A 25,652-nucleotide genomic window follows, 5' to 3' on the forward strand; every position below is an offset into this window, starting at 1 on the left:
AGTATGTCATAGAACCGGTGAATTTAATAGAAATAGAATAGCACGTTAGAAACATTAGTTGTTGTCTACTAGTTGCTTTAGGAAAACAAAAATAAAAAAAAAGATATACTTTCATATAAAATATTAATATTTGAATTATAAGCATTAAAACAAAAATTATATCTCAGAATTATTACATGGTGAAAATAAAATACAAGTTATATAATCGACATCAAATATTTGTATTTATGATAATTTCCACTTGGATGTAACCAAATAAATCAATTTATATAATCTAAATTAATTCCACAGCCAGTTAAAACAATAATTTTAATTAAATATAAAAATATTCCAGAGAAATTAATCTAGACGAAAAATTAATTTATTTGGTTATAACCATCTATACATCCTTTTATTAGAAAACTTTGCCAATAGCTTTTTAGTTAATTAATTATGGCAAAAATAGCTAAGGAAAGGATGTAACCATTTTTCATTTTTTTCCTTCTTTTATTTCATGTTTTTTTTCCTTCATATTGCATGGTTTCTAAGTTTTTTAATGGACTTAGAAAAAATATAAGTATTGAAAATTCTCTAAGTTTTTTTATGCACTTAGAATATTTTCAACATGTTTGAAAATCAATGATAATAACTAAAGCTTTGTAGAGTATAGAAATTAACGGCTTGACCGGTGAAAAAATCCGAACGGCTTAACCATAGAAAATAACGTCTCGCGCAAGGCTTTTTTTTTTTACGAAATATTCGTTAACATCTCGAGTATAGAAATTAACGGGTGTATAACGTCTCAAAAAACGTCTTAAATGGGTATCCTACGGGAAAAAATGGGTATTCTACGGAAAAAAATGGGTGTAACCGGTAAAATTGTCATTTCTATACTTATTTCTATGGTCGCTTTTTTCTCCCGGGGTAACAACAGTATTTTCTGAAAAAAATATACCCGATATTTGTTAGAAAAAATATCGGATATCGATACATCGGGATCAAAAAATATCGGCGATAATATATATCGGTGACTATCGCACATCCCTAGACTTTCAGCTCCATGTAAATTTTTCTCATGTTGTGTCCATTAAAATTCATCAAATTAGTCACTGTGCATCTTTTCCCCCTAAAACCAACGCGCGTCGCAAAAAGTTAAAAGAAAAAAATCTCCCCGGGTTAATAAATTCATAACTTTTTTAATAATTAAGGGAGTTCGAACAACACTCAATTATCTTTCACTTTTTTTTAAATTTTCCGAGTAGGTTTATGAAATAGTTATCTATCTTATGCCAAAATTTCAGAAGTCTATCCCCGCTAGTAAAATAGTTATTAATATTTAAAGTCAACAACTTTTCCCGAGTGGAAATCTGGTCAAGCTAGCCTGATTTGACTTCAAGTCTTGATCAAGACTTGATCAATGTTCCCTTAACACGGAAAGCCTGATCAAAATTTGATCAAGATTTGATCAAGATGCTTGATTAGGGATAACTTGATCAAGATTGGATCAAGAAAACCGTAACACATTCGTATTAAAGCCAGCCTGATCAAGCATCTTGATCAAAACTTGATCAAAAACATAACGCCAAACGTGATCAAATATTGATCAAGTAAACGTGATCCAGTTTTGATCAAGCATCTTGATCAAATCTTGATCACGTTTGGCGTTACGTTCTTGATCAAGTTTGGATCAAGCATCTTGATCAAGAATGGATTTGAAATTAATAATGCCTGATCAATAGAGATGCCGCGATAATCGATAATATCGCGACAAGACGATACGATAATGACGACAACGATACGATAATGCTATTTTTTATCGTATCGTCGTCACGACACGATACGATATTTGACTGACGATAGCCGATAAAATTATCGTGTTATCGCGATAATGTCGGAAAAAATATACATTTAAACCAAACCAAAATTCTCGTATTGTTAAACTCCACAAAATGTTAAATTAAAGAAAAAATAGATTACTGCAACATATAATATTGGATATATTAATCTAACGATATGAAATTAATATAAATTATAATAATATGATAATTGATAATAATTTTATATAAATTATATAAAACGTTGTTGCATGTGCAATTTGTTTTTCAAGTTTTCCTTCAATATCATTTGCCAATGAGCTTTTAAACCATGAATTTAAACATAATAAACTTTTAGCATAATAATTTTTACTTCGATCATTCATGTCATTTACTTATTGTCCTTAAGATGATTCTTCCTGCTTTTATAATGTTTTTGTATGTCAAAAATATTTGAAAATTTCACCGTAACTTATACTCGAAAAAAAAAAATATCGTCGATAATGTCGATAACGCACGATACGATACGACAACGCCTATGACGATACGATAATAAGACGACACGATAATTTGATTTTTTGTCGAATTTTTAGACTACACGATACGATAACGACAATCATCTTTCGCGACACGATACGATAATCAGCCAATTATCGTATCGTATCGTATCGCGGCATCTCTACTGATCAAGATTTGATCAAGACTTGATTTCAATTTCCACTCAGGTGAGCGTGTACGCTTACGGAAAAGTCGAAAAATGTTTAAAAAAAAAACAACATATATCAAATTTTTACCGTGTTCTTGTCTTCACACCTAAATAAAAAACTATCTGTATGAAACTTTGAAATCTTAGAATAATTATAGAAAAAAAAAAAATTCAAGTTCCCAGCCAGAAAGTTTAACAATCATTGTTTAAAAAAAAAAAAGTCAAAGAGTGAAGGAGTGGAGGTAACAAAATACGTTTGTGTGCATATAGATACCCACAACCGCACAATGACGCTGAAGCTGGCCGCCCGATCGACCGCCAGTAGGCAGTCAACCCAGGGATCCATAGGGATAGTGTAGCGCCCCGCTCCATACAATAGGAAACACAACACAAGCCGGTTACCACGAGCTTTGTTCTTTTATTAATTATCAATTACACATACTAATACATTGAATAACCTTTTAAAAATTTGACCAGAGGTTTATTATTACATAACAATGATAACACAATAAATATTTTAAAGTTATTAAATGTAATTGTTTATAATAATAATTATTCAAAGTCAAAAAAATAAAACGAAAATTTTTTTTTTGCTAATTTTTTTTTTTTTCGAGTAATTACGTCTAATAACTTTACAATGGTAATTGTTTTATTAATTACATGATGTATTAAACCTGTGGTCAAATTTTCATCAAATTATTCCATGTATTAGTCTGTGTAAATAATTTTCCAAGTTGTATGTGTAAGTGTGTATAAATGCATTGTCCCGCTGTATTTTTATTTTTTTCTAACACTAATACATCGAATAACTTTTTGAAAATTTGACCAGATGTTAATTATTACATAACAATGATAAAACAATAAATATTGTAAAGTTATTAGACGTAATAGTTTATAATAGTAATTATTTAAAATTAAATAAATTAAAAAAAAAAATTTTTTTTTTGCTTTTTTTTTTTTTTTTTCCGAGTAATTACGTCTAATAACTTTACAATGTTAATTGTTCTATTAATTACATGATATAATGAACCTGTGGTCGAATTTTCATCAAGTTATTCCATGTATTAGTTTGTGTAAATAATTTTCCAAGTTGTATGTGTATGTATAGTTGACCACGTTGTCCCGCGGTATTTTTATTTTTTTCTAACACTACTACATCGAATCACCTTTTGAAAATTCAACCAGAAGATTATTATTACATAACAATGATAAAACAATAAATATTGTGAAGTTATTAGACGTAATTACTTGGAAAAAAAAAAGTTAGCAAAAAAAAAAAAAAATTTTTTTTTTTAATTTATTTAATTTTAAATAATTATTAATATAAACTATTACGTCTAATAACTTTACAATATTTATTGTTTTATTATTGTTATGTAGAAATAAACCTCTGGTCAAATTTTCAAAAAGTTATTCGATGTATTAGTGTTAGAAAAAATTAAAATACAGCGGGACAATGCATTTATACACACTTACACATACAACTTGAAAAATCATTTACACAGACTAATACATGGAATAACTTGATGAAAATTTGACCACAGGTTCATTACATCATGTAATTAATAGAACAATTAACATTGTAAAGTTATTAGACGTAATTACTCGGAAAAAAAAAAAATTAGCAAAAAAAAAATTTTCTTTTTATTTTTTTGACTTTGAATAATTATTATTATAAACAATTACATTTAATAACTTTAAAATATTTATTGTGTTATCATTGTTATGTAATAATAAACCTCTGGTCAAATTTTCAAAAAGTTATTCGATGTATTAGTGTTAGAAAAAAATAAAAATACCGCGGGACAACGTGGTCAACTATACATACACATACAACTTGAAAAATCATTTACACAGACTAATACATGGAATAACTTGATGAAAATTTGACCACAGGTTCATTACATCATGTAATTAATAGAACAATTAACATTGTAAAGTTATTAGACGTAATTACTCGGAAAAAAAAAAAAGCAAAAAAAAAATTTTTTTTTTAAATTTATTTAATTTTAAATAATTACTATAATAAACTATTACGTCTAATAACTTTACAATATTTATTGTTTTATCATTGTTATGTAATAATAAACCTCTGGTCAAATTTTCAAAAAGTTATTCGATGTAGTAGTGTTAGAAAAAAATAAAAATACCGCGGGACAACGTGGTCAACTATACATACACATACAACTTGAAAAATCATTTACACATACTAATACACGGAATAACTTGATAAAAATTTGACCACAGGTTCATTACATCATGTAATTAATAAAACAATTAACATTGTAAAGTTATTAGACGTAATTACTCGGAAAAAAAAAAAAAAAAGCAAAAAAAAAATTTTTTTTTTTAATTTTTTTGATTTTAAATAATTATTATTATAAACTATTACGTCTAATAACTTTACAATATTTATTGTTTTATCATTGTTATGTAATAATAAACCTCTGGTCAAATTTTCAAAAAGTTATTCGATGTATTAGTGTTAGAAAAAAATAAAAATACAGCGGGACAATGCATTTATACACACTTACACATACAACTTGGAAATATATTCAAACAAAATTATTTGAAAGAAAGAAAAAAGAAAGATTTCTAAAAAAAAAATAATATTTTACATTATAAAAATTATAGAATGAAAAAAAAAAGAAAATCTATCCAATTTTTTTTTTCACTAAAATCTTGGGGCAACGGAGTTTCAGCCGGCCCTGCTAGAGCGGCCGATTCGGCGGCGAGCTTCAGCGTCATACCGCACATGTATTGGTAGAAAACAGGACCGTCTACGCAGAAAAAAGTAAGGGTGCCACATAAAATTTTATAAATTTTACTATAGCATTGAGGGGCCCGCTAGGTCACATTTTTTGTTTGTACTTTTTTCGCTCGAACTCCCTTAACCAAAAAAAAAAAATAAGTACGTGTAAATTTTTCTCATGTTGTGTCCATTAAAATTGTCCCCGGGCATCTTCGCCATTTAACCACCTTTTTTCCCCTAAAACCAATGCGCGTCTCGAAAAGTTAAAAAAAAAATCTCCCCGAGTTAATAAATTCATAACTTTTTTAATAATTAACCAAAAAAAAAAATGAGTACGTGTAAATTATTCTTATGTTGTGTCCATTAAAATTGTCCCCGGGCATCTTCGCGATTTGACCACCCCTTTTCCCCCTAAAACTAACGTGCGTCGCGAAAAGTTAAAAAAAAAAAATCACCCTGGGTAAATAAATTCAATTTATTAATAATATTCTAAAATGAAAAACCAATATGTGTAAATTTTTGTTATGTTGTGTACATCAAATTTGTTACTGGGCATCTTCACCATTTGACCACCCCTTTTCCCCCTAAAACCAACGCGCGTCTCAAAAAGTTAAAAAAAAAATAAGTACGTGTTAATTTTTCATATGTTGTGTACATCAATTTCGTGTCATGAAAGTTTCGCGATATGATTACCCCTTTCCTTCTAAAACCACCCCGCGTCTCGAAAAGATTAAAAAAAATATCTCGACCGGAGAAACCACGAGTAATTTTTCTAAAAATAATAATTTATATAAAAGATTGTTATTATCATTATAATTATTATTCCTATTGTCATTATTAATAGCAATAATTTACCCATTTTTAATAATTTTTCATTAAAAAAAAATCGACAAAAATGGTCCTAAACGCTTGATAAATAATTTCACGTGGTCTTTGTTGCTGTTATTTATAAGCGATAACTTATTAAAAAGCTTATTATATTTACAACAAACTATACGAATAAAGAAAGAAAAACCAATCATTTAAATAAATTAAAACGGCCCCCAGCGACCAAGTAAAAACGAAATTCCATTGTTAATAAATTAGTGACTGGTCAAATAACTTCTAGAAATTAACTTGTTTTTTCTCCGTTTATGCATCTAGCTCGTTGTAAATATTATCAGCTTCTCATCCACGTTAAAATCATAATTAAAAAAAAAATCATTATTCATAAAAAATCGGCAAACAAAAAATGGTCTCAAGCGTTCGATAAACAAATTAATAAATCAACAAATTTTAAATACATTAAAACAGCCCTCAACGCTGAGACTGTGTACTGGTCATATGCGTCACTCGCATAACGTAAAAAACTACGAGTCAATAACAATACTCATATAAAATGTAGCTCTCACTTTGTAACAGTAAAATTATAAAAATACATAAATTTTTAAATAAATTCTACTTAGAATAGCTTCATATAACAACGCTCAAGCTTGCTTCCTTTAGAGATATTTTTTAGAAATAATAATCACGATAAAAAAAAATTAAAATAAAAAATTAAAATATATAATTTTATCCCTTTGTCCTTCCTTCTCTGATGTACGCTGCAGTTCCAAGTTCCAACCGACTACCCAAAGACTCTTGCCTCTCTCACCCGCATTCCTCGTTTCATCGTCGAGTATTGAAAGACAAAGCGTTCTCTCTCTCTCTCATGCGTGTGACGCAGGATAAAGAAACAAAAAGAGTGATTCTTAGGGTGTAAAAGTAACGGTAAAAAAAAAAATGACGCGCTTCGCGACAAAGGAGATGACCTCGAAACATCGGCAATTACTATATTAATATAATTAATTATAAATAAATTCTTATCACTTACTTACTTGTTTGAGTCTATTCCAGTTAATTATGTATTCTTGTTTTTTTAATCGTCAGTTTATTTAATCTTCAGTTTTTTTTAATTCTCACCACTTTAATCCTCTTTCACTCAAATTATTAGTTCATACAGTAATATAAAATATGTTTATAATTCACCACAGCACTAATCGTAATAACGAACACTTATTATACTAGCACCAATTAAGTAATACGCAAATAAGTTGAGAAGAAAGATATAACGACGTGACACGTTTGACGCTTCGCACTCAACTGACTTGCACTGTGTCAAAGATGGCCACAGGAATTCAATTTTTTTTTGTTTTTTTTAGTCAAAACTACGGGATACCCCGTAAATATATATTTGATAACACACTGATTCAGCACTGTCTCAAAGATGGCCGCAGCAATTCAATTTTTATTTTGTTTTTTTAGGAAAAACTACGGGGTACCCCGTAAATATAAATTTGATGAGTCGTTGAATCAGCACTGTGTCAAAGATGGCTGCAGCAATTCAATTTTTTTTGTTTATTTAAGACAAAACTACGGGGTACCTCGTAATTATAAATTTGAAAATTCGATAAACCAATTTACACCGTATCAAAGATGGCCACTGTATTTCATTTTTTTTGTTATTTTGTAGACAAAATTACGGGGTACCTCGTGAATATAAATTTAGTGACTCGTCCAAATGTTTACACTTCTTTTTATAAGTACGGGGTGCCCCGTATATATAAATTCTTTATTTTTAAAGCCTTTGATAATTTCTTGTTGTCATAATAAAAAAAAGGATCTGTCAAAGTACGGGGTTCACTGTACATATAAATATTACAACGGGTGAAAATAATGACTTAAGCAAAAAAGTACGGGGTATCCCGTGAATATAAATCAATAGCTTGAAAATTTGTCGATATTTTACTAATTTTTTTCAAGTTTTTTTCGTATTTATAAATTTCTTACAAAACGTTCAATATTTACGGGGTCTTATTGAGATATTTAATGATATACTCACGAATAATTCATATATCCTCTATAAAAATTAAAATAACTCGTGATTACAACGTAAAATAGTCGATGCGCAACGGAATAATTCTGCGATAATTTGATATTTTCTACATTATATTCTCGTAATTATAAATTCTTCAACTTTTACGGTATTGTTTTGTAAATAGTGGGAACCACTCGTAGAAAAACTAGTTTAAATGAATAATCAAATACGGGAATGTCGACTCGGCCCACTTTGTAGTGGTTGCCCCGTAGAAATAACAAAAAAATTCTCTCAGTGTATGAACCCATTCCTTTGACAATTTTTGTAAAACTATTTATATCAATATTATAAACACTTCCAGCCGTTAAATTGAATGCTTTAGATGCTCTCAGCATAATAAAGAGAATATTTTTAACATTATAATTGGGCATATTATACCAAGAAGATTTGAACAAAGCAGTTCTTAAGCTTTCACTTGTGATGTGCAGTTCTTCACCCGCATGACAGTATAAAAAAAGCTGCAGACTTACTACCAAAATTATCACAATAGCATTAATTGTCGTGACATTATCACCTGATCGTATGTTTAAAATCATTTGAATACCTTAAATAAAAAATAATTATATATTATTTTGTATACTAATTGTTAAAAAACTTAAATTCATTTATGAATAGGTGAACAATATAATACTATATGAATAGAGTAAAAACAAATGGACAGCTGTCTATTTTTTTATTTTAGCAAAACAAAAAAATAAGTTTTTTTTTTTTATATTTTAATATTATTCAAATTTAAATTTTAGAAAAGGTGGCTATTATTTCGATCACCCTATTCATAGTTTATATATCGTCGCACTGAAGATAAAAAAGCATATACTAAAAAAAATGTACTAAAAAATGTACAAAAAAAAAAAGTAAAGCCAGGGTACCCAAATTTTTTTTGTCATATTTTTTTTCTTTGAACTTTTTTTACATTGTTGAAACAACAAAGAAACAAATGATGTAAAAAAAAATATATAGGGATATCTTCGCATGCACTTTGGAAAAAAAAATTTTGCTTGTGCAAAAAAAAAAAAAAAAAAAAAAAAATGTTAATCGAGTTGAAAGTGGTCGAAATATAAATGCTTTTTGACTGTTAATTGTATGCTGAAAATTCACCTCTTCAAATTTTATACATAAAGCATATATTTATTCTTTTATTTTTAACAATTTGAGGTTGATAGATTACCTTGCAGCATACAATCAACAAGTTGGTTGACAATCACCTTTTAGTGTTATGCTTTTTTTTCACTTTCAGTGCAATTGTATTCTAGTAGTTTAGGTCATTGCATTTATTTATTTTTTTCAAGATAAATAAAAGCTTGACGAATAGCTTCTCAGCTTATAGTATTGAGAATAGATAAATTAATTGATTGGAATTATATATAAGTAGCTTACCCATCAATAATACTGAAAATGCATTATTTGCAAGTTGTACAATTAAGATGAAATTGAATGATTCTTTCAAACAATTTGCAGTATCCATAAGTTGTTGATGTTTTTTAACAAAATTTTTAATATAATTTGTACAATTATAACTTTTTTTAATCTCAGTTTCGAAATCTTTAGTCTGCAACTGTAATGTTACAAATTGACCAGACAGATGCATTGCCATGCCAAAAAAATAACAATCGTTACCAACATTACCAATTACACAGAAAATAAGCTGGATAATTTGAAGAAAATAAAGTGCAGTATACTTGTACCAGGATAGTTCAATATAGCCAAAATAATATGTTGTTTTCATTGGAAATGAATTGAGTAATTGAGAATCAGCTGTTAAATTTAAATTATCATGTGATACTGGAAGAGAATCAAGTATCATCATGTTGACTGTCATAAAAGAAAATCCCATTTGATAAATCAAAATTTTTCTTGCTTTTTTAGCAAACTTCTTCATTATTTTTTTGCTCTCATAATTTAATACTGATTGCCAATCATTAATAGCATTATTTATGATTTTAAACATATTTTTACTTTTTAAACGAATAAATAGTATTTTAGTTATTGATAATACTACACTTGTTATTAAAGAAATCATTTGAGCTTTGTTATTATCTCCATCTTCATAGACATAACATACCTCGATAATAAGCGTCATCATCATAGTAAGCTAATGATAATGATTGTAATATTTTTTATTAATTTTTTAATTGAACTACACAGAGAAAAAAAATTACCATGATGTTTAATTAAAATCATGTAAGCTAAGTTTTTTTTATTTAAGATGTATATATGAGAACTGTCGAATTGAATAATAGTTTTGATGGAACGATATAATATATACATATAGATATACAATTACCAGAAAACATTCATGAACTTGAGCTTAATTATTTTAATACAAAAATTCAAAATCTTATTTTCAACACGGAAACTTTTTTTCTCAGTGTTGTGGTTATGCTTATACAATCTACAAAAAATACGTACTTCTATAAACATAACTGAACAAAAAATGAACAGTGAAGTGGATTTATCACAGTCTAAAGGCCAACTACCAAGACATTTTGTTAAATACTTGTATGGAAGCAACGCATACGTTGTTTCTTTACTCCAAGTTTTTCTTTCGTATGTCTCAATATCCATTTTATTAATAAGGTACACGTTAGGCGTTTGTATTGCAAGTTATGAAACCAATGCAAATAAAAAATTACATTTTTTTTTTTTTTTTTTCGAGGAAAAAAAACTTTCGAAGTTTAAAAATTCATAAGTGCATACGAGTAAGCATTCGATTTTCAGAAAATTATACGTTCCACGAACAGAATAAAAAAACATTATTAAATTTTAATTAAGTTGCTTCGGTGTTTTTCGATTTTTTTTTTTACTATTTCATATGTGAAAAGAACAAATGGCAAAAATGCCACATGAAAAAAAATAAATAAAAAATACAGTAAAGTTTGAAAACTTATTCGCGGAAGTGATGTGAATAAATGAAATGTTTTGTCACGATGTGATCGATTGAGATATGAGCTTCTTCAACCCATTGCACATCGAAATTTAAGGAGCGCGTAAAATATTGTTAACAATAAATAAAAATCAAAACAGAATGATCAAATTTTTGAAACATGTGTTATTCATAATTGCATAGTTATTAACAATTATTTCATTTCTCATATTTTTTGACGTGAATGAATAGTCTGTAAAATTAAAACGTATTACTTCTAAAGCATCAGTGATTAGTATTTATTGGTGTGTTAAGATAATGTAAAAAAACAAGAAATAAGTACAAAAAAAAAGTTGGTGAAATTTTAGTTTATATAATTATAAGTTATAATTTATAAAATAATTTGAAATAGTAGCTAGGAGTGCAAAGTATTAAAATCTATTGTTCTACTATGAATAATAAAAAATCAACACTATCAATTAATTACAAATGAAAAACCAAAAATTCCGGGATAGGCAACTGAAAATCGTACAAATGGTATCATTTTACAAATAAATTTATATAATTCGTTAATAAAAGAAGCTTATTGTTAGCCAATAATTAAATCTCAATGGTTAGTTTTTTAATTTTTTAAATTTAATATAACTTGTTTTCGATATTACTTGGAATCACAAAAATTTTAATATTGATTATAATTTCTTAAATAACTTCTTGTATATGGAACAATTGCAATATGCAACAAAAACACTTTTGAGAAAAAGATAAAATTATTTTTAAATTTATTTTATTATTAACATTTTAATTGCTTAATTAATATTAAAAAATGTATTTTTAATATTAATTAATTTAATAAATAGTTTTAAATGATTTTTGTACAAAATAGTTTTAAAAAAATATTCCATTGAATAATATTGTTTATTGATATTTTATGAATGAAAAAAAAACTTGAAAAGAGATAAATAAAAAATTTTAGTAACGGATTCGTTCTATTGAAAATTGAAAATTTTCAAAACTCCGGCGAAAGCCCGTGTGGTTCCTCTTGATTATTCCAAATTCATTTTAGTTTTTTTTTTTATTAATAATTTTAAATTATATGATTAAATATTTTTTGTTTTTTTCGCGCTGTTTTTCACCTGTCAAATTATGTACATAAATCAAAATACAGATGAAAAAAATTTGAGGTTATACCACTTGTAATTAATAATTTTATTAGATTCGTTCAAAAAAGAAATCAATACAAATATAAAAAAAATAAATCGTTCAATTTACTTTTTTTTAAACTGAACAAATCTTTTTTAGAACCATTTTGTTTATTACTTTTATTTATGAAAATTTGTCCATGCATGGTAGTTTTTTTTTTTCTTTTTAATAACATGGTAATATAAATAACTATTTTATCGATCAAGCAAATTGTAACCACAGCAAAGAAAGTTTTACGCATGCGCTTTAAACTCTTTTTTGAAGAAAAAATGTTCAAAATAAAAATCGGTAATTTTTTATATTTCGGATAACTTTTGAACAAATTAACATAAAAAAGTTTTATTAAGCTCAAAAAATTTGATATTAAATTCCTGAGAGCCACCCTGTCTTGATAAAAATCGCTAAAATCACTCCTTCACTATTTTTCGACTGTAACATAAAGGCTGATAGTGATTGTTATAAACAATTGCTGATATCTAATTAACGAATGATCAGAGCAAATTTTATCAAGAGAGGGTGGCTCTCGGTATCGAAAAGACAATTAATTTGAGCTATAAACAAAGCTTGTAAGTTAAAATTTTAAAGAGTTATGCAAAACATAAAAAAACAGCAATTTTGTTTTTTTGTTTATTAACAATCTTCCAACGACATTAAAAACAATTTTCAACTCGATTATTATAAATTCCGTCATTCTTAATATCCTGGCAAAAAATCGCATCCATGATTTGTTCTTAGTTTTCTTATTATTTGACTTTGAAAATTACACGGTGATCGTTTTTTGTTAATAATAAATTAACTAACAATTAAAATTACTTTTAGTAAGTCCCTGGTTTTAGTATTTTCATAGACGAATAATTTGGTCCTAATACGATCCTTCTACCTTTATTACTTTACAAGATATGATCATTTTAAAAAAAACGTGTATGAATTTAATACTATAGGCTTCGCCTACGTAACAGTTTTTTAAAAGTGTTTTATCGTTTAAATAAATTAAGCTGTCTATAATGTGAATTAATTATGAAATAATAATTTTATGAGATAAATCATTTTAGGTATAAATTAATAATTAATCTTGTTATCTGCTGTATAACGTTATATAAGTATTTGTAGTAGCCTTCTAAATCAGCAATTTTTTTGCTTTCAAATAAATTACCATTAACAGCGCTGTTATTTGATATATTTTTGAATCTTTTGAAATGGTAATTGGTATATTGAATTGAATTGAAAACAATTTTCTTCAAGTCTTAAAATTCTAAGTCTTGAACATGCACCTAATTTTTCCGACAATTTTCATGAAAATTAATAATTAACAAAGGCACGGCCATCTTGGATTTAAGGGAATTTCATTCACGCGCTATCTAGCTGAAGATCTACCGACTGTTTTTTTGTCGATAAGTAGGATTTTACTAGACAACAATTACGAAATTTTTTAAATTATAAAAGCTGCAGGGGGTCGTACACCTAGAGTTAATGTGGAAATCCGGATAAAGATTATGTTAAATGTGGTTGTAAAGGCATGCTTACTTGTGCTTACTAACAGAAAAAAATAAATACTGTGATCCACGTGTTTTTAACCTTTAAACTGTTTTTAGATAAAAAATTGTATTTTTGCTGCAATGAGTGCAGAAAGGATATGTATTAAAAAAGACCAACAAACCTCTGATGATGGTGACAAGGATCAAAAAGTTGTCATCAATTCACTGGATTACGACTCATTAGCAAAAATCATCATGTTGCTGCCAATACCAGAAAGGATAGATATGGAAAAAGGTAAATATTATTATCAAAATTAAGTTTTTTCTTTTTTGTTAATAAAATATCATTGTTTTTAAAATTTGATACGTTCCATTCTAGTTTGTACCGATTGGAAAGAGGCATGTCAGCTAGCTTGGTATGACATTAAAAAATACAAATGTAAATCATCAATTGGACGTTGTTATGATAATCGTTTGTTGACACAATCATACCTCGAGGAAATATTATTAAGATGTGGTAAATATCTAAAAGAATTGTCTCTCTCAGATATTTTCGATTCAAGGATCATGCCATTTGTTGGTGATCATTGTAAAAATTTAACAACTTTGGAATGTAAAATTGATAATAATTCCTTAATTGATAATGCTGATCACTTTGTTCAAGCATTTAGTCAGTTGGATAAATTAAAATGCATTGAAATGATAGTGAATTATAAGTGGTATAATATGATAATTGATCTCTCTGGAATAATTAATAGTCTTCCAAAAGAAATTAATGAAATTCATTTATTTTCTAAACCTTCGTGGGAACGAAAACAAAATACTTTCATGGTAAGTTGTTGACAAACAATACTATTAATCGAATGAATATACAAATTATTTAAATAAATTTTTATTATTTTCAGACTTTAAAAAAATTTAAAAATCTTAAAAAATTGACATTACATGGCTTCTGGTCAGAAATCATTATTCAAGAAATAGCAGAAATAACAACACTTCTTCATCTCAGCATTCTACTATATGATATCCCCGAAGACTTTTTTCTATTCAATAAACTTGTAAACTTAGAATACATTGACTTAAGACTGGTTGTAAATTATGAAACGAACACCAGCTACTCTACAAATATGCTCAATACAATTTTTTGTGCATGCAAAAATCTAAAACATCTTGATATTCCACGAGGTCTTTATGATGTAGCTAAAATTCCTCTCACGAAATGGATAAATTTTCAAAACTTGGAATATCTTGGTATTTCTTGTGATATAACGCCAGACTTGGCCAATACAATTGTTGAATATTGCAAGAATTTGAAAGATTTGAGAATACCTTATCCTCATCGCATAAATAATACTGCTTTGAAAAAGTTGACAGAGTTGAAAAATCTTGAATGTTTAATATTGAATGGTCTGATTAAGCTTCATAAGGAATCAATAACTGTAATTGCAAACACTTGTAAAAAACTTAAACGTTTAGAAATGCCTTGTTGTTATATATTACCATTTATTAATCGTGACTCTCGATCTATTCTTGATGAGATATCAAAATTGCAATATCTTGAACATCTAAGATTCTCTGCAAATCTTAGAGATAGTACAATTATTGCTATTGCTAATAATTGTAAGTACCTGAATAGTTTAGAAATCCAACGTTGCACAGGTATTACTAAAAGAGGTCTAAATGTTTTAACAAAATTAAAAAATTTACAAAAACTAAATGTAAGTTTTCTTGATATAATTACTGACAGCTTCATTATTAAATTAAAAGGATTAAAAGAATTTAAATGTAATAGTTGCAAGAAACTTACTGATGCTGGTATTATTCAATTTATAAAAAATAATCGAGATCTTCAATTACTTGATGTCACTTTTATTGATAATATTACAATTAATATGGTTATTGCTGCTGATCAGGCAACTAAATATCGTACAAATGATATTATTTTATACATAAAAATATTTAATCCTTTAATACGACAATCTTCCAAGTCAATAATTAAATCTCAATGGTTAGTCGTTGAACGTACATAATTAAAACCATAGTATAATTTATTCTTAAAAAACACATACAAAGTACCTTATACCAAGTCAATGACATCGTGAAGATATTGTGAACAACACCATTATTATAACTTACGTTTGCGATATTCCTTGGAATCATAAAAATTTTAATGTCAATGATAATAATTTTGTAAAATAAAGTTAAAAAATATTAACTCAATTAATTTTTTTTGTATAAAAACAATTATTTTTACCTTTAATCGTACATATGTCATTACAGCTTTGATGTAGCTAAAAGAATTATTTTATATTTTTTTAAAAAATGTGCCAGTTATTGTTGATACAAATTTGTAAGAAAGGTAAATTCTTAAACATGATAATTACATTTTATTTATTTTAAAAAATAAGCATTGAATAAATAAATTAATTATTCTGCACCTAAACAAATATTTATTCAGCCAAAAATATTTCTAGAGATTTTTCGAAAATATGAAAAACAAATATTATATTTCAAAAATTATAAATATTTTTATTTATTCAATGAACTATTAAGTATCTTAATTTACAATAAAAAAATACAAGAAGATTGAATTTAACAAATAAAGTACTCAGTAAAGTTATTTGATGTAGTTTGATGATACACTTTTGAAAGTTAACAATAAATGACAGCACAATTTATTCGTTATAACATTCAAAATTTTTTATTTACAACTTGAGACTTTTATTTGAAAATACCGCTATTAAAACCATGCTGGTAACGTAGACATCTAGTTACGATCACGTTGATACGTTATTCCATGTGAGGGCCGGTTTTTTCGTCCCAACATTACAGTTAACTAAGGTTTAAACTCTAGTTAACTAACTAAGGATTTGGTTACCGACTGCGTTTTTTACATGCTTTAGTATTGAAAATATCAATCGATAAGTAGTTAATCCTTAGTTAGTTAAAGTTAGTTAATGCTCAGTTAACTGTAATGTTGGACGAAAAAACCGGCCCTGACAGTGTTGTTTTTTTTTATTTTTTTGTTTATATTATATCAAGGATAACAACAAATAACAAAAAACAGTAGCAAAAGTAACGATCAAACGTATTTACCGAATTGTCTGATTAAATTTTTATTTGATTAATACATTTATTAAAAAAAAAAAATACGTAACCACAGTTCAAATGCCATTGTGTGTTGAAAAGGAAAAAAATTTATTGCATCAACAACTAAATTAATCAAAAAATTAAGGTAAATGAAAATTTATAATTTTAACAATTATATTTATAAAAAAATCCTGTGTATCAACTGTATTTTAACATGTTGCATGACATTCAATATTATTTAGCTTTAAATATAATTTTATTGATGTTGATTTTACTGATAAATCATCAACTTTTAATTGATCTATATTTTAGAATATATATATTTTTGATGGTTATTTTTGTTTATTTTATTATACTGGCTGTATAATACATTTAAATTCATCATTATTGTTTTAATATATATTTTCAGAGTTTACTTAGAATGAGTGCAAAAAGAATATGTATTGTAAAAGATCAACAAACCTCTTATGATAGTGACAAGAATAAAAAAAAAGTTGTCATCAATTCATTGGATTACGACTCATTAGCAGAAATCATTATGTTGTTGCCAATACCAGAAAGGATAGACATGGAAAAAGGTGAATATTATTGATGAATATCAAAATAAAGTTTCTTTTTTGTTAATAAAATATCAATGTTTGTATTATTAATTTTTAAATCTGATATGTTTTATTCTAGTTTGTACCAAATGGAAAGAGGCATGTCAACTAGCTTGGTATAACATTAAAGAATACAAATGTGAATCATCAATTGGACGTTCTTATGATAACTGTTTGTTGACCCAATCATACCTCGAGAAAATTTTATTAAGATGTGGAAATTATTTAAATGAATTGTCTCTCTCAGATGTTTGTGATTCAAGTATCATGCCATTTGTTGGTGATCACTGTAAAAATTTAACAACCTTGGAATGTAAATTTGATGATAATTCCTTAATTGATAATGCTGATCACTTTGTTCAAGCATTTACACAGTTGGATAAATTAAAATGCATCAAAATAACGGTGGATCACAACTACTCGAATAAGACCATAAATCTCTCTGCAATAATTGATAGTCTTCCAGAAGAAATTAATGAAATTCATTTATTTTCTAAACCTATATGCGCATGGGGTCGAAAACAAAATATTTACATGGTAAGTTGTCATTGAACATTAACTAGTTTTTCATGTGTTACCAGTGAAAAACAATACTGTCAAATAAATAAAATGAAATTATTTGAATAATTTTCTATAATTTTTAGAGTGTACAAAAATTTAGAAATCTTCAAAAATTAACATCAGTTGGCTTATGTCTAAACAACATAAACCTTCATGAAATAGCAGATATAACAACACTTGTTCATCTTAGCATTGGACTATATGATATACACAAAAGGCTTACTCTATTTAACAAACTCGTTAATTTGGAGTATATCGACTTAACGATGGGTACTGGCTTTGATGCGAAAAACCTCTCTACAAAAGTACTTGAGACTATTTTTTGTACATGCAAAAATCTAAAACATCTTGATATTCCACGAGGTCCTTATGATTTAGCTAAGATTCCTCTCAAGAAATGGATGAATTTTCAAAATTTGGAATATCTTGGAATTTTTTGTAATGAAATGCCTGACGTAGCAAATACAATTGTTAATTATTGCAAGAATTTAAAACATTTGGAAATAAAAAGTTTCTTTATGATGGATACTGTTTTAAAAAAGTTGACAGAGTTGAAAAATCTTGAATGTTTAATATTGATTTTTCTGACTGACCTCCATGAGGAATCAATAATCGCGATTTCAAAAAATTGTAAAAAACTTAAGCGCTTAGAAATTGATGAATGCATTATAGAACCAGCTGTTGATGGTGGGCCATTTTCTTCTCGATCTGTTCTTCATAAATTATCAAAATTACAATATCTTGAACATCTATGTTTGTGTACGATATTAGAGCTTGAAGATAGTACAATCATTGCTGTTGCTAATAATTGTAAATACCTAAAAAGTTTAGATATCCAAGCTTGCTATGATATTACTGAAACAGCTCTCGCTGCTTTAACAAATCTAGAAAATTTAGAAAAATTAGTTGTAAGTTTTCTCGATATAATTACAGACAGCTTCCTTATCAAATTGAAGGGATTAAAAGAATTTCATTGTGAACAATGCGACAAAATTACTGATGCTGGTATCATTCAATTTATAAAAAATAATCCAGATCTTGAAATTCTTAATGTCTATTCTGCTGACAATATAACAATTAACATGATTATTGCTGCTGATCAGGCAACTGAAAACCGTACAAATGGTATTATTTTACACATAAATGTAGATAAACGGTTAATGAAAAGAGTTTATAATTCTAATAAGTCAATAATTACATCTCAATGGTTAGTTGTTGATAAACTTTATTAAATTTACCTTTTTCTAATTTATTATATATTACTTGGAATCATAACAATTAGAATGACAATGTCAATATTTTTGTAAAACAAAGTTAAAAAATAAATGTACTTTCTCAAATAATTTTTTATATGGAACAATTAATTTTACCTTTAATCGTACGTATGTCATTACAGGTTTTAAAAAATATTTTCATATTTTTTTTGACAAACGTGCAATTTATTGTTGATACTTACAAATTTGTAAATAACAATCGCATCTTATTGATAAATGATAATATATTCTTTTAATAAATTAACAAAAATAGATTGATTAATTATTCACCTAAACAAATATTCATACAGACAAAAATATGTCTTACGATTTGTCAAAAATAAAAATAAGCAAATATTATATTTCAAAAATATTTTTATTTATTTATTTAACCATCGAGTATCTTAATTCAAATAATGAAAAAATAAATACAAGAATAATATCAGTAAAGTTATTTCATGTATAATATTTTGATAATACACTGGGTTTAACTTTTAACAGCTGACAATGAATTACAGCAGAATTTATTTGTTTGTTATCATTTATGATATGCAAAATTTTTTCATTTACGATTTTAAACTTTGAATATTTTTGATTACAATGTAAGACTTGTTATCAACGAGTTTCGAAACCACTTATACCCACTCTACTATTCATATTGGACAATTCGCCCTGACGTCTAGTGCAGTCTGGTGGCAAATTTCTAGAAACTATTTCATGCAGTCATTCGTTGTGGTTTGGTATACCATGGTATACACGCAGTATATATATTTATGCTAAATCAATATAAACAAATAATATTTTTACAAATTGTTTAAAATGTCTGGTACAAAATTTTCCCCAAAATTGATAATAAAAAAAAAAACAAGACCTCATTATTGTTCAGTTTCTGGGTGCCACAGTAATTCTGGGAAAAATAGAGATCTGAGTTTCCATGCATTTCCGAGGTTAGACAAACAACAACCTGTCAAAGTAAAAAATTATTTCGGTGATTTTGATAAAATAAATCGATGTGATGCTTGGAAACGTGCATTAAAAATTAAAACAGTAAATAAAAGAGCAATGGTATGTTCTCTGCATTTTAATTACGATGATTATACGAAGAGTAAGTATACCTATCTATATGTAAACATAACTCTAAATACTTCAACATCACAAGTAACAAGTTTTTGTTTGTTTTAAATAATTAGCTCTCGATCCAGCAAAATCAAGGCACATTTTAAAAAAAAATGCTGTCCCATCATGTAATTTACCAACTACTTATGAGGAGAGTCCAAGAGATAAGCGATATGGCGCTCGTTTACGTCAAAAAGAAAAAGAAGAAAATAATATTGGAAAAAATTCAATGGATTTGGAGATGAACGTCGAAGATAATAATGTGGACTCAACAGTTGAATCAGTTTTTACGATTGACAAAGTAGATATAAATGTCAACGAAATAGTGGCATCAACATCAGCCACCACTTCAACAACTGAGCCAACATCAGTAACATCAGTAAATAGTGTTCAAGCAACCAGTGGAGATGATTATTTTAAAGCTGTACCACGTGCAACCATTGGTGTACAAGTATCTACAACTGATTTTCAACCAAGATTTATGACATTCATTCAAAACGAGAGACAATTAAGTACAATTACTGGTATAAATTCATTTAAAACTATTGACTGCATTGTAGAACTTGTAGAAATAGCTTTTGGGCCACAATTGAAAAATATCATCTCAACACGAATGGATTTATATGACCGTGTAATCATGACATATATGAAATTAAAACAAAATTTTTCATATGCTTTTTTAGCAATTGTTTTCCCCTGTTACACTACAAACAAGTGCAAAACAGTATTTTATGAAATGATTGATTTGTTAAGTGAGACGTTAAAATTCGCAATAAAATGGCCATCTAAAGAAACAGTCTCTAAGAATATGCCATTGTGTTTTGCTGGCTTTGAAGATGTTCGTGTTGTACTAGATTGTACTGAGATTTCTTTACAAAAACCAAAGGAACAGTGTTGTCAAGTTCTGACTAATTCAACGTATAAAAAAGTAAATACAGGTAAAATAATGACTGGTATTTCACCTGACGGTTGTATGGTATATATTAGCAAAGCCTGGGGGGGAAAAACGTCTGATACACATATTTTTGAGAACAGTGAGTTGATCAATTTACTGGAACCAGGTGATGCAATTATGGTTGATAAAGGTTTTTTCATTGATGAAATTTGTGCTGAAAATCGTTGGAAACTCGTTCGACCTCCATTTTTGAGTAATAAAAAACAAAAATTATCAAAAGCAGCAGCTGTTGAAACTGCTCAAATAGCTAAGGCAAGAGTTCATATAGAGCGATATAATGCAAGAATAAAAACTTTTAAAATCGTTGAGGATACAATGCCAGCAGGCCTTGTAAAATATTTGGATGAGATTTTTTTGATTATTTGTGCTACAATTAATATTTCGTCTCCAATTTTGAAAGACAAACACTTCATGAAACAAAATGAAATGACAGAATAAAAAGAAAATTCTGTAACTAAGTAGCATAGGAAAAATTGATAAATATTGATTTGAATAAGTAATAAAATCTAAAAAATTAGAAATATATATTAGTTTGATTAAGCAATTAAATTGCAGTAATAATGTTCAAAAATTGTTGATTAATATTGCTTTTGATAAGCAGTAAAATCGTAGAGAAAAAATAATTTATTTTTCAATGTTGTTAACATTAGTTTTAAAGAAACTTCATCAATTAATACCTCAACAATAAAAATAAATAAGAAGAGCTCATGAACGAAGTTTTTTTTACATTGAGTATTGCCATTTCAAGGCGATATTTCAACCGATACATATGTTAATAATAATATATAATAAGAATAATAATATATATATAAGAACAGGCTAATTTTATTTTTTTTTTTGTTTTTTTTTATCGAGCAAATTATTTGTCTTAAGACTTCAGAATTTTCACATTTTTTTCGATGTTTCACGTTTTTCGATTATTAATGGTAGGATGAATAAACAGGTATAATTAAAAATTGAAGCTTTTTGGGGACATAGATAAATAAATTTATGTTTTGTTTTAATTAATTATTCACCTAATCAAATATTCATACAGATACAAATATCTCGAAAAATTTGTCAAAAATAAAAAATGAATATATTTCAAAAATAAAAAATATTTTCATTTATTTAATCAACCATTAAGTATCTTTACTTAAAATAAAAAAATAAATACAATAAGATGAAATTGAATTTATTTAAATCTCCAGGAACAAAGCATGTCACTCATCAAACTCAAAAAAATATCACACGATTAGATATTTCTCAAATGATTTACTTGTATGTATAGTAAGATTACAAACTTTGAATAACAAGATCATGTAAATCAACTTTAGCAGCAACTTCAGTTGTATATCTTCGTCTGTTGAAATTGAAAGATTTTTATATATTTTGAGCGAGTCCATCTTTTACATCTTTGACATGATCCATATACAAACGAATAATAAACATTATTTATTATTCAATGATTTTGATAGCAAATGTATCAATATATTAAATTATTCAAAATAATAAAAATTTAGAAATCATTGCCTTGCAATTGTTTACTATATTCCAAAATTTTTGTTTTTTTTTTCCTTTTGAATTAAGTTCACATACACTTGAAAAATGAAGCATGCTGTTAGTTATAACGAACTGTTCTATGAAGCTGTATTTTCTTGCGATAATTGGGCCTTGTTTATATCATTTCTCTTAATCTATATCCTCCTCATTCTGTCTCTCTCCCTCAGCAACAATAATATATTCCTCAAATTTATCTGCAGATAAACATACTTTAATAATGTACCTAAAAATTTACTATTATTATTAATAATTTATTAATTAAAAATAACTTAAAATAAAAAATAAAATAAAAAAAAAAATTAATATATTTACCAGCAAAATTATTAAAAGAAACAAGTCCTTTTACTTTTGTAATTTATTCTGGACCACCACCAATATAAATTTCTGGATCAAAAATTACATATGAATTAACGCACCAGGTACTTCGAAAACTTTAACATCTTCGTTTAGGCCAACAAACACTCGTGAGCCATTGTGAAATATTGTTAAATATTTCAGCTATTCGATTACACATAATTCAAAAATAAAAACAATTCTATTGGTAATCATTATATATACTAAAATCAAGTTGTACATGAACTGTTTTTTTTTCAATTATTGAAGCGCAGCAATGTAATGATCAGCTCCATTTATAACTCCAAATAAATAAAAAAGTACAGAATTATCCCATCGTGTCAAATTTAAATAATAAAAACAATTTTATTATTTTGTCTTTGATGATGTTTTATTTTAAAATTTTACCTTGAACATTAAACTTATTCCGTTGACTGATAAATGAAAACGCTCTTTCCAGTCGTATACTCTGAATGATATACGTATAAAGAGCCTCTAAGTGTTAAAACCGTTGCAGCTGAAAATAATTAATATAATAAATTTATATTATGATAATAATAAATGTAAATTAATGTGCATATTGATTGTTTAGCTGTTATTGAGGCTAAGTAAAATATTTAACAGCTAAGTAAAAAAGACGAGAGCGGCTAAGTAAAAAATCTCGCTGGTAAATTATAAGCTACATATACTGATTTTTTGGCTATTATTAAGGCTAAGTCATGGTAGAAATACTTCTACCATGGGCTAAGTAAAATATAATTTTTTTCTATAAGTTTTCTAATTTTTTTTTTCTAAGTCTCTTATTTTTAACTTGGCAAAACTAGTCAAAACCAGATAAAATATGAAGAGAAGCACGAATGGTAGAAAGGCGCCTGGTGAATTAAGTTTGGCACATTCTGGTAGATTTTAGCCAGATTCTGCCAGCCGCATATTCTTCGAACAGTCGCCAGATTCTGCCAGTCAGATTTTTGTCTTTCAAAGTTGATTCTAAATCATACGTATTCATATCATATTTATACCTTGGCAATCATTTATAAAACTCTATGCTTTTAGAGTACGTAGTGCAGTACTAGTTTGTATTGTTGAATATTTGATGAGCGCATGTGTGAGTGAGAAATACACCGATATGTGCCAATATGTATATAGCAATCTCTGGTGACACCGTCGTGCATTAGCTAAGCATCTTCCAAGTTCCAGCTGCTAAGTTCACCCAAGTTCACCTTCCAGCCTTCCATTTTTTTTATCTTTATTGCTTTCTTGCATTTGGCTCAGTGAGGAATCGATCATTGCAATTTCAAACAATTGTAAAAAACTTAAACGTTTAAAAATTCCTTATTGCACTATGGTACCATCTATTGATGGTAAGCCACTTTCTTCATGAGTTATCAAAATTGCAATATATCTCGAACATCTTAATTTTCATCAATTGAATTATCCACGTGAGGGAATAAATCTTAAAGATAGTACAATTATTGCGATTGCTAATAAGTAATAACTGTAAAAACCTAAAAATTTTAAAATTTAAAAAAATTTAAAACTTAAAAATTTAAAATTACAGAGATATTACTGAAGCAGCTCTAATTGCTTTAACAAACTTGGAAAATTTACAAAAACTAAAGGTAAATTCTCTCAATATTACAGACGACTTTATTATCAAATTAAAATAATTAGGCTTAAAAAAATTGAATTGTTCTTTTTGCCGGAAACTTACTAATTCTGGTATTATTCAATTTATATTTAAAAAAACCCAGATCTTGAAAAAATCCATGTCGTGGGATAGTAAATAATAATATTACAATGAGCAAAAATAAAACAACTGAGCCCCCCTCAAAATGCCTTACCCGGGATTTCAATAATAAGTACTATTTTTTTATAGTTCTTAAGGATACAAGAATACGTTTTCGTTGTTTTTTGAAAATTTTGATTATTTTAATTGTTATTAATAAATGAATTTTTTGCTAGTGTTAATTGAAAAAAATGATATCTATTGATCTGCTAGAAGGAAATAAATAATTTTTATACAGAATATTGAAAATAAACCGATCTTTTTAAAAAAAATAAAATAATAAATTTAAATCAAAAATTAGCAAAAGTTATTAACAATTTTTATAAACAAATGGAAATTCTACTACTTTCTCCCTCTTTTTTTACATTTTTTTATTTTACCTTTTTTATTCTCCATTTCATTACGCAACTTTTCACGTTAAAAAAACTCATTAACATTAATATTTAAAAAAGTTATCAATATTTTTCTAGTGCGTCGCGCGACCATTAGTAAGGAAAGTACTGCGCGCGAAGCCTTAACGGTGGCTCTCAATTTGTTGTTAAATTAATAACTCAATAGATAATTAATAAAAATACCCAAAAATTTGCATAAAACTTCTTGATATACTGCTCAACAATATTGCCACTGACAAGTTACTCGATTTTAAAATTTCTTCGACTTTTTTTTCATTCGAAGTTAGACAAATTAAATTTTCCATCAGCACAATACAATAAATAAAAAAAGTTAAACAAT

General features: G+C 27.0%; 3 protein-coding genes across 3 annotated transcripts; 2 read left to right on the top strand and 1 right to left on the bottom strand.

Moving 5' to 3' along the window:
- Positions 1-8,118: 8,118 nt before the first annotated feature.
- On the bottom strand, positions 8,119-9,954 carry LOC122849244 (putative odorant receptor 69a). Its single transcript, XM_044147951.1, has 5 exons — positions 9,833-9,954; positions 9,538-9,637; positions 8,942-8,977; positions 8,392-8,605; positions 8,119-8,129 (listed from the first exon to the last, which is right to left on the bottom strand). Exons 1-5 carry the CDS (start codon positions 9,952-9,954, stop codon positions 8,119-8,121), a joined length of 483 nt encoding a protein of 160 aa, XP_044003886.1.
- Positions 9,955-18,201: 8,247 nt separating this feature from the next.
- Positions 18,202-19,167, top strand: LOC122849335 (F-box/LRR-repeat protein 2-like). Its single transcript, XM_044148064.1, has 2 exons — positions 18,202-18,465; positions 18,580-19,167. Exons 1-2 carry the CDS (start codon positions 18,202-18,204, stop codon positions 19,165-19,167), a joined length of 852 nt encoding a protein of 283 aa, XP_044003999.1.
- Positions 19,168-19,939: 772 nt separating this feature from the next.
- LOC122847937 lies at positions 19,940-22,073 on the top strand. Its single transcript, XM_044145798.1, has 2 exons — positions 19,940-20,293; positions 20,379-22,073. Exons 1-2 carry the CDS (start codon positions 20,008-20,010, stop codon positions 21,695-21,697), a joined length of 1,605 nt encoding a protein of 534 aa, XP_044001733.1. The 5' UTR covers positions 19,940-20,007; the 3' UTR covers positions 21,698-22,073.
- The last annotated feature ends 3,579 nt before the right edge of the window (positions 22,074-25,652 follow it).

The sequence above is a fragment of the Aphidius gifuensis genome, linkage group LG1, assembly GCF_014905175.1.
Source record: "Aphidius gifuensis isolate YNYX2018 linkage group LG1, ASM1490517v1, whole genome shotgun sequence".
Taxonomy (NCBI): Eukaryota; Metazoa; Arthropoda; class Insecta; order Hymenoptera; family Braconidae; genus Aphidius; species Aphidius gifuensis.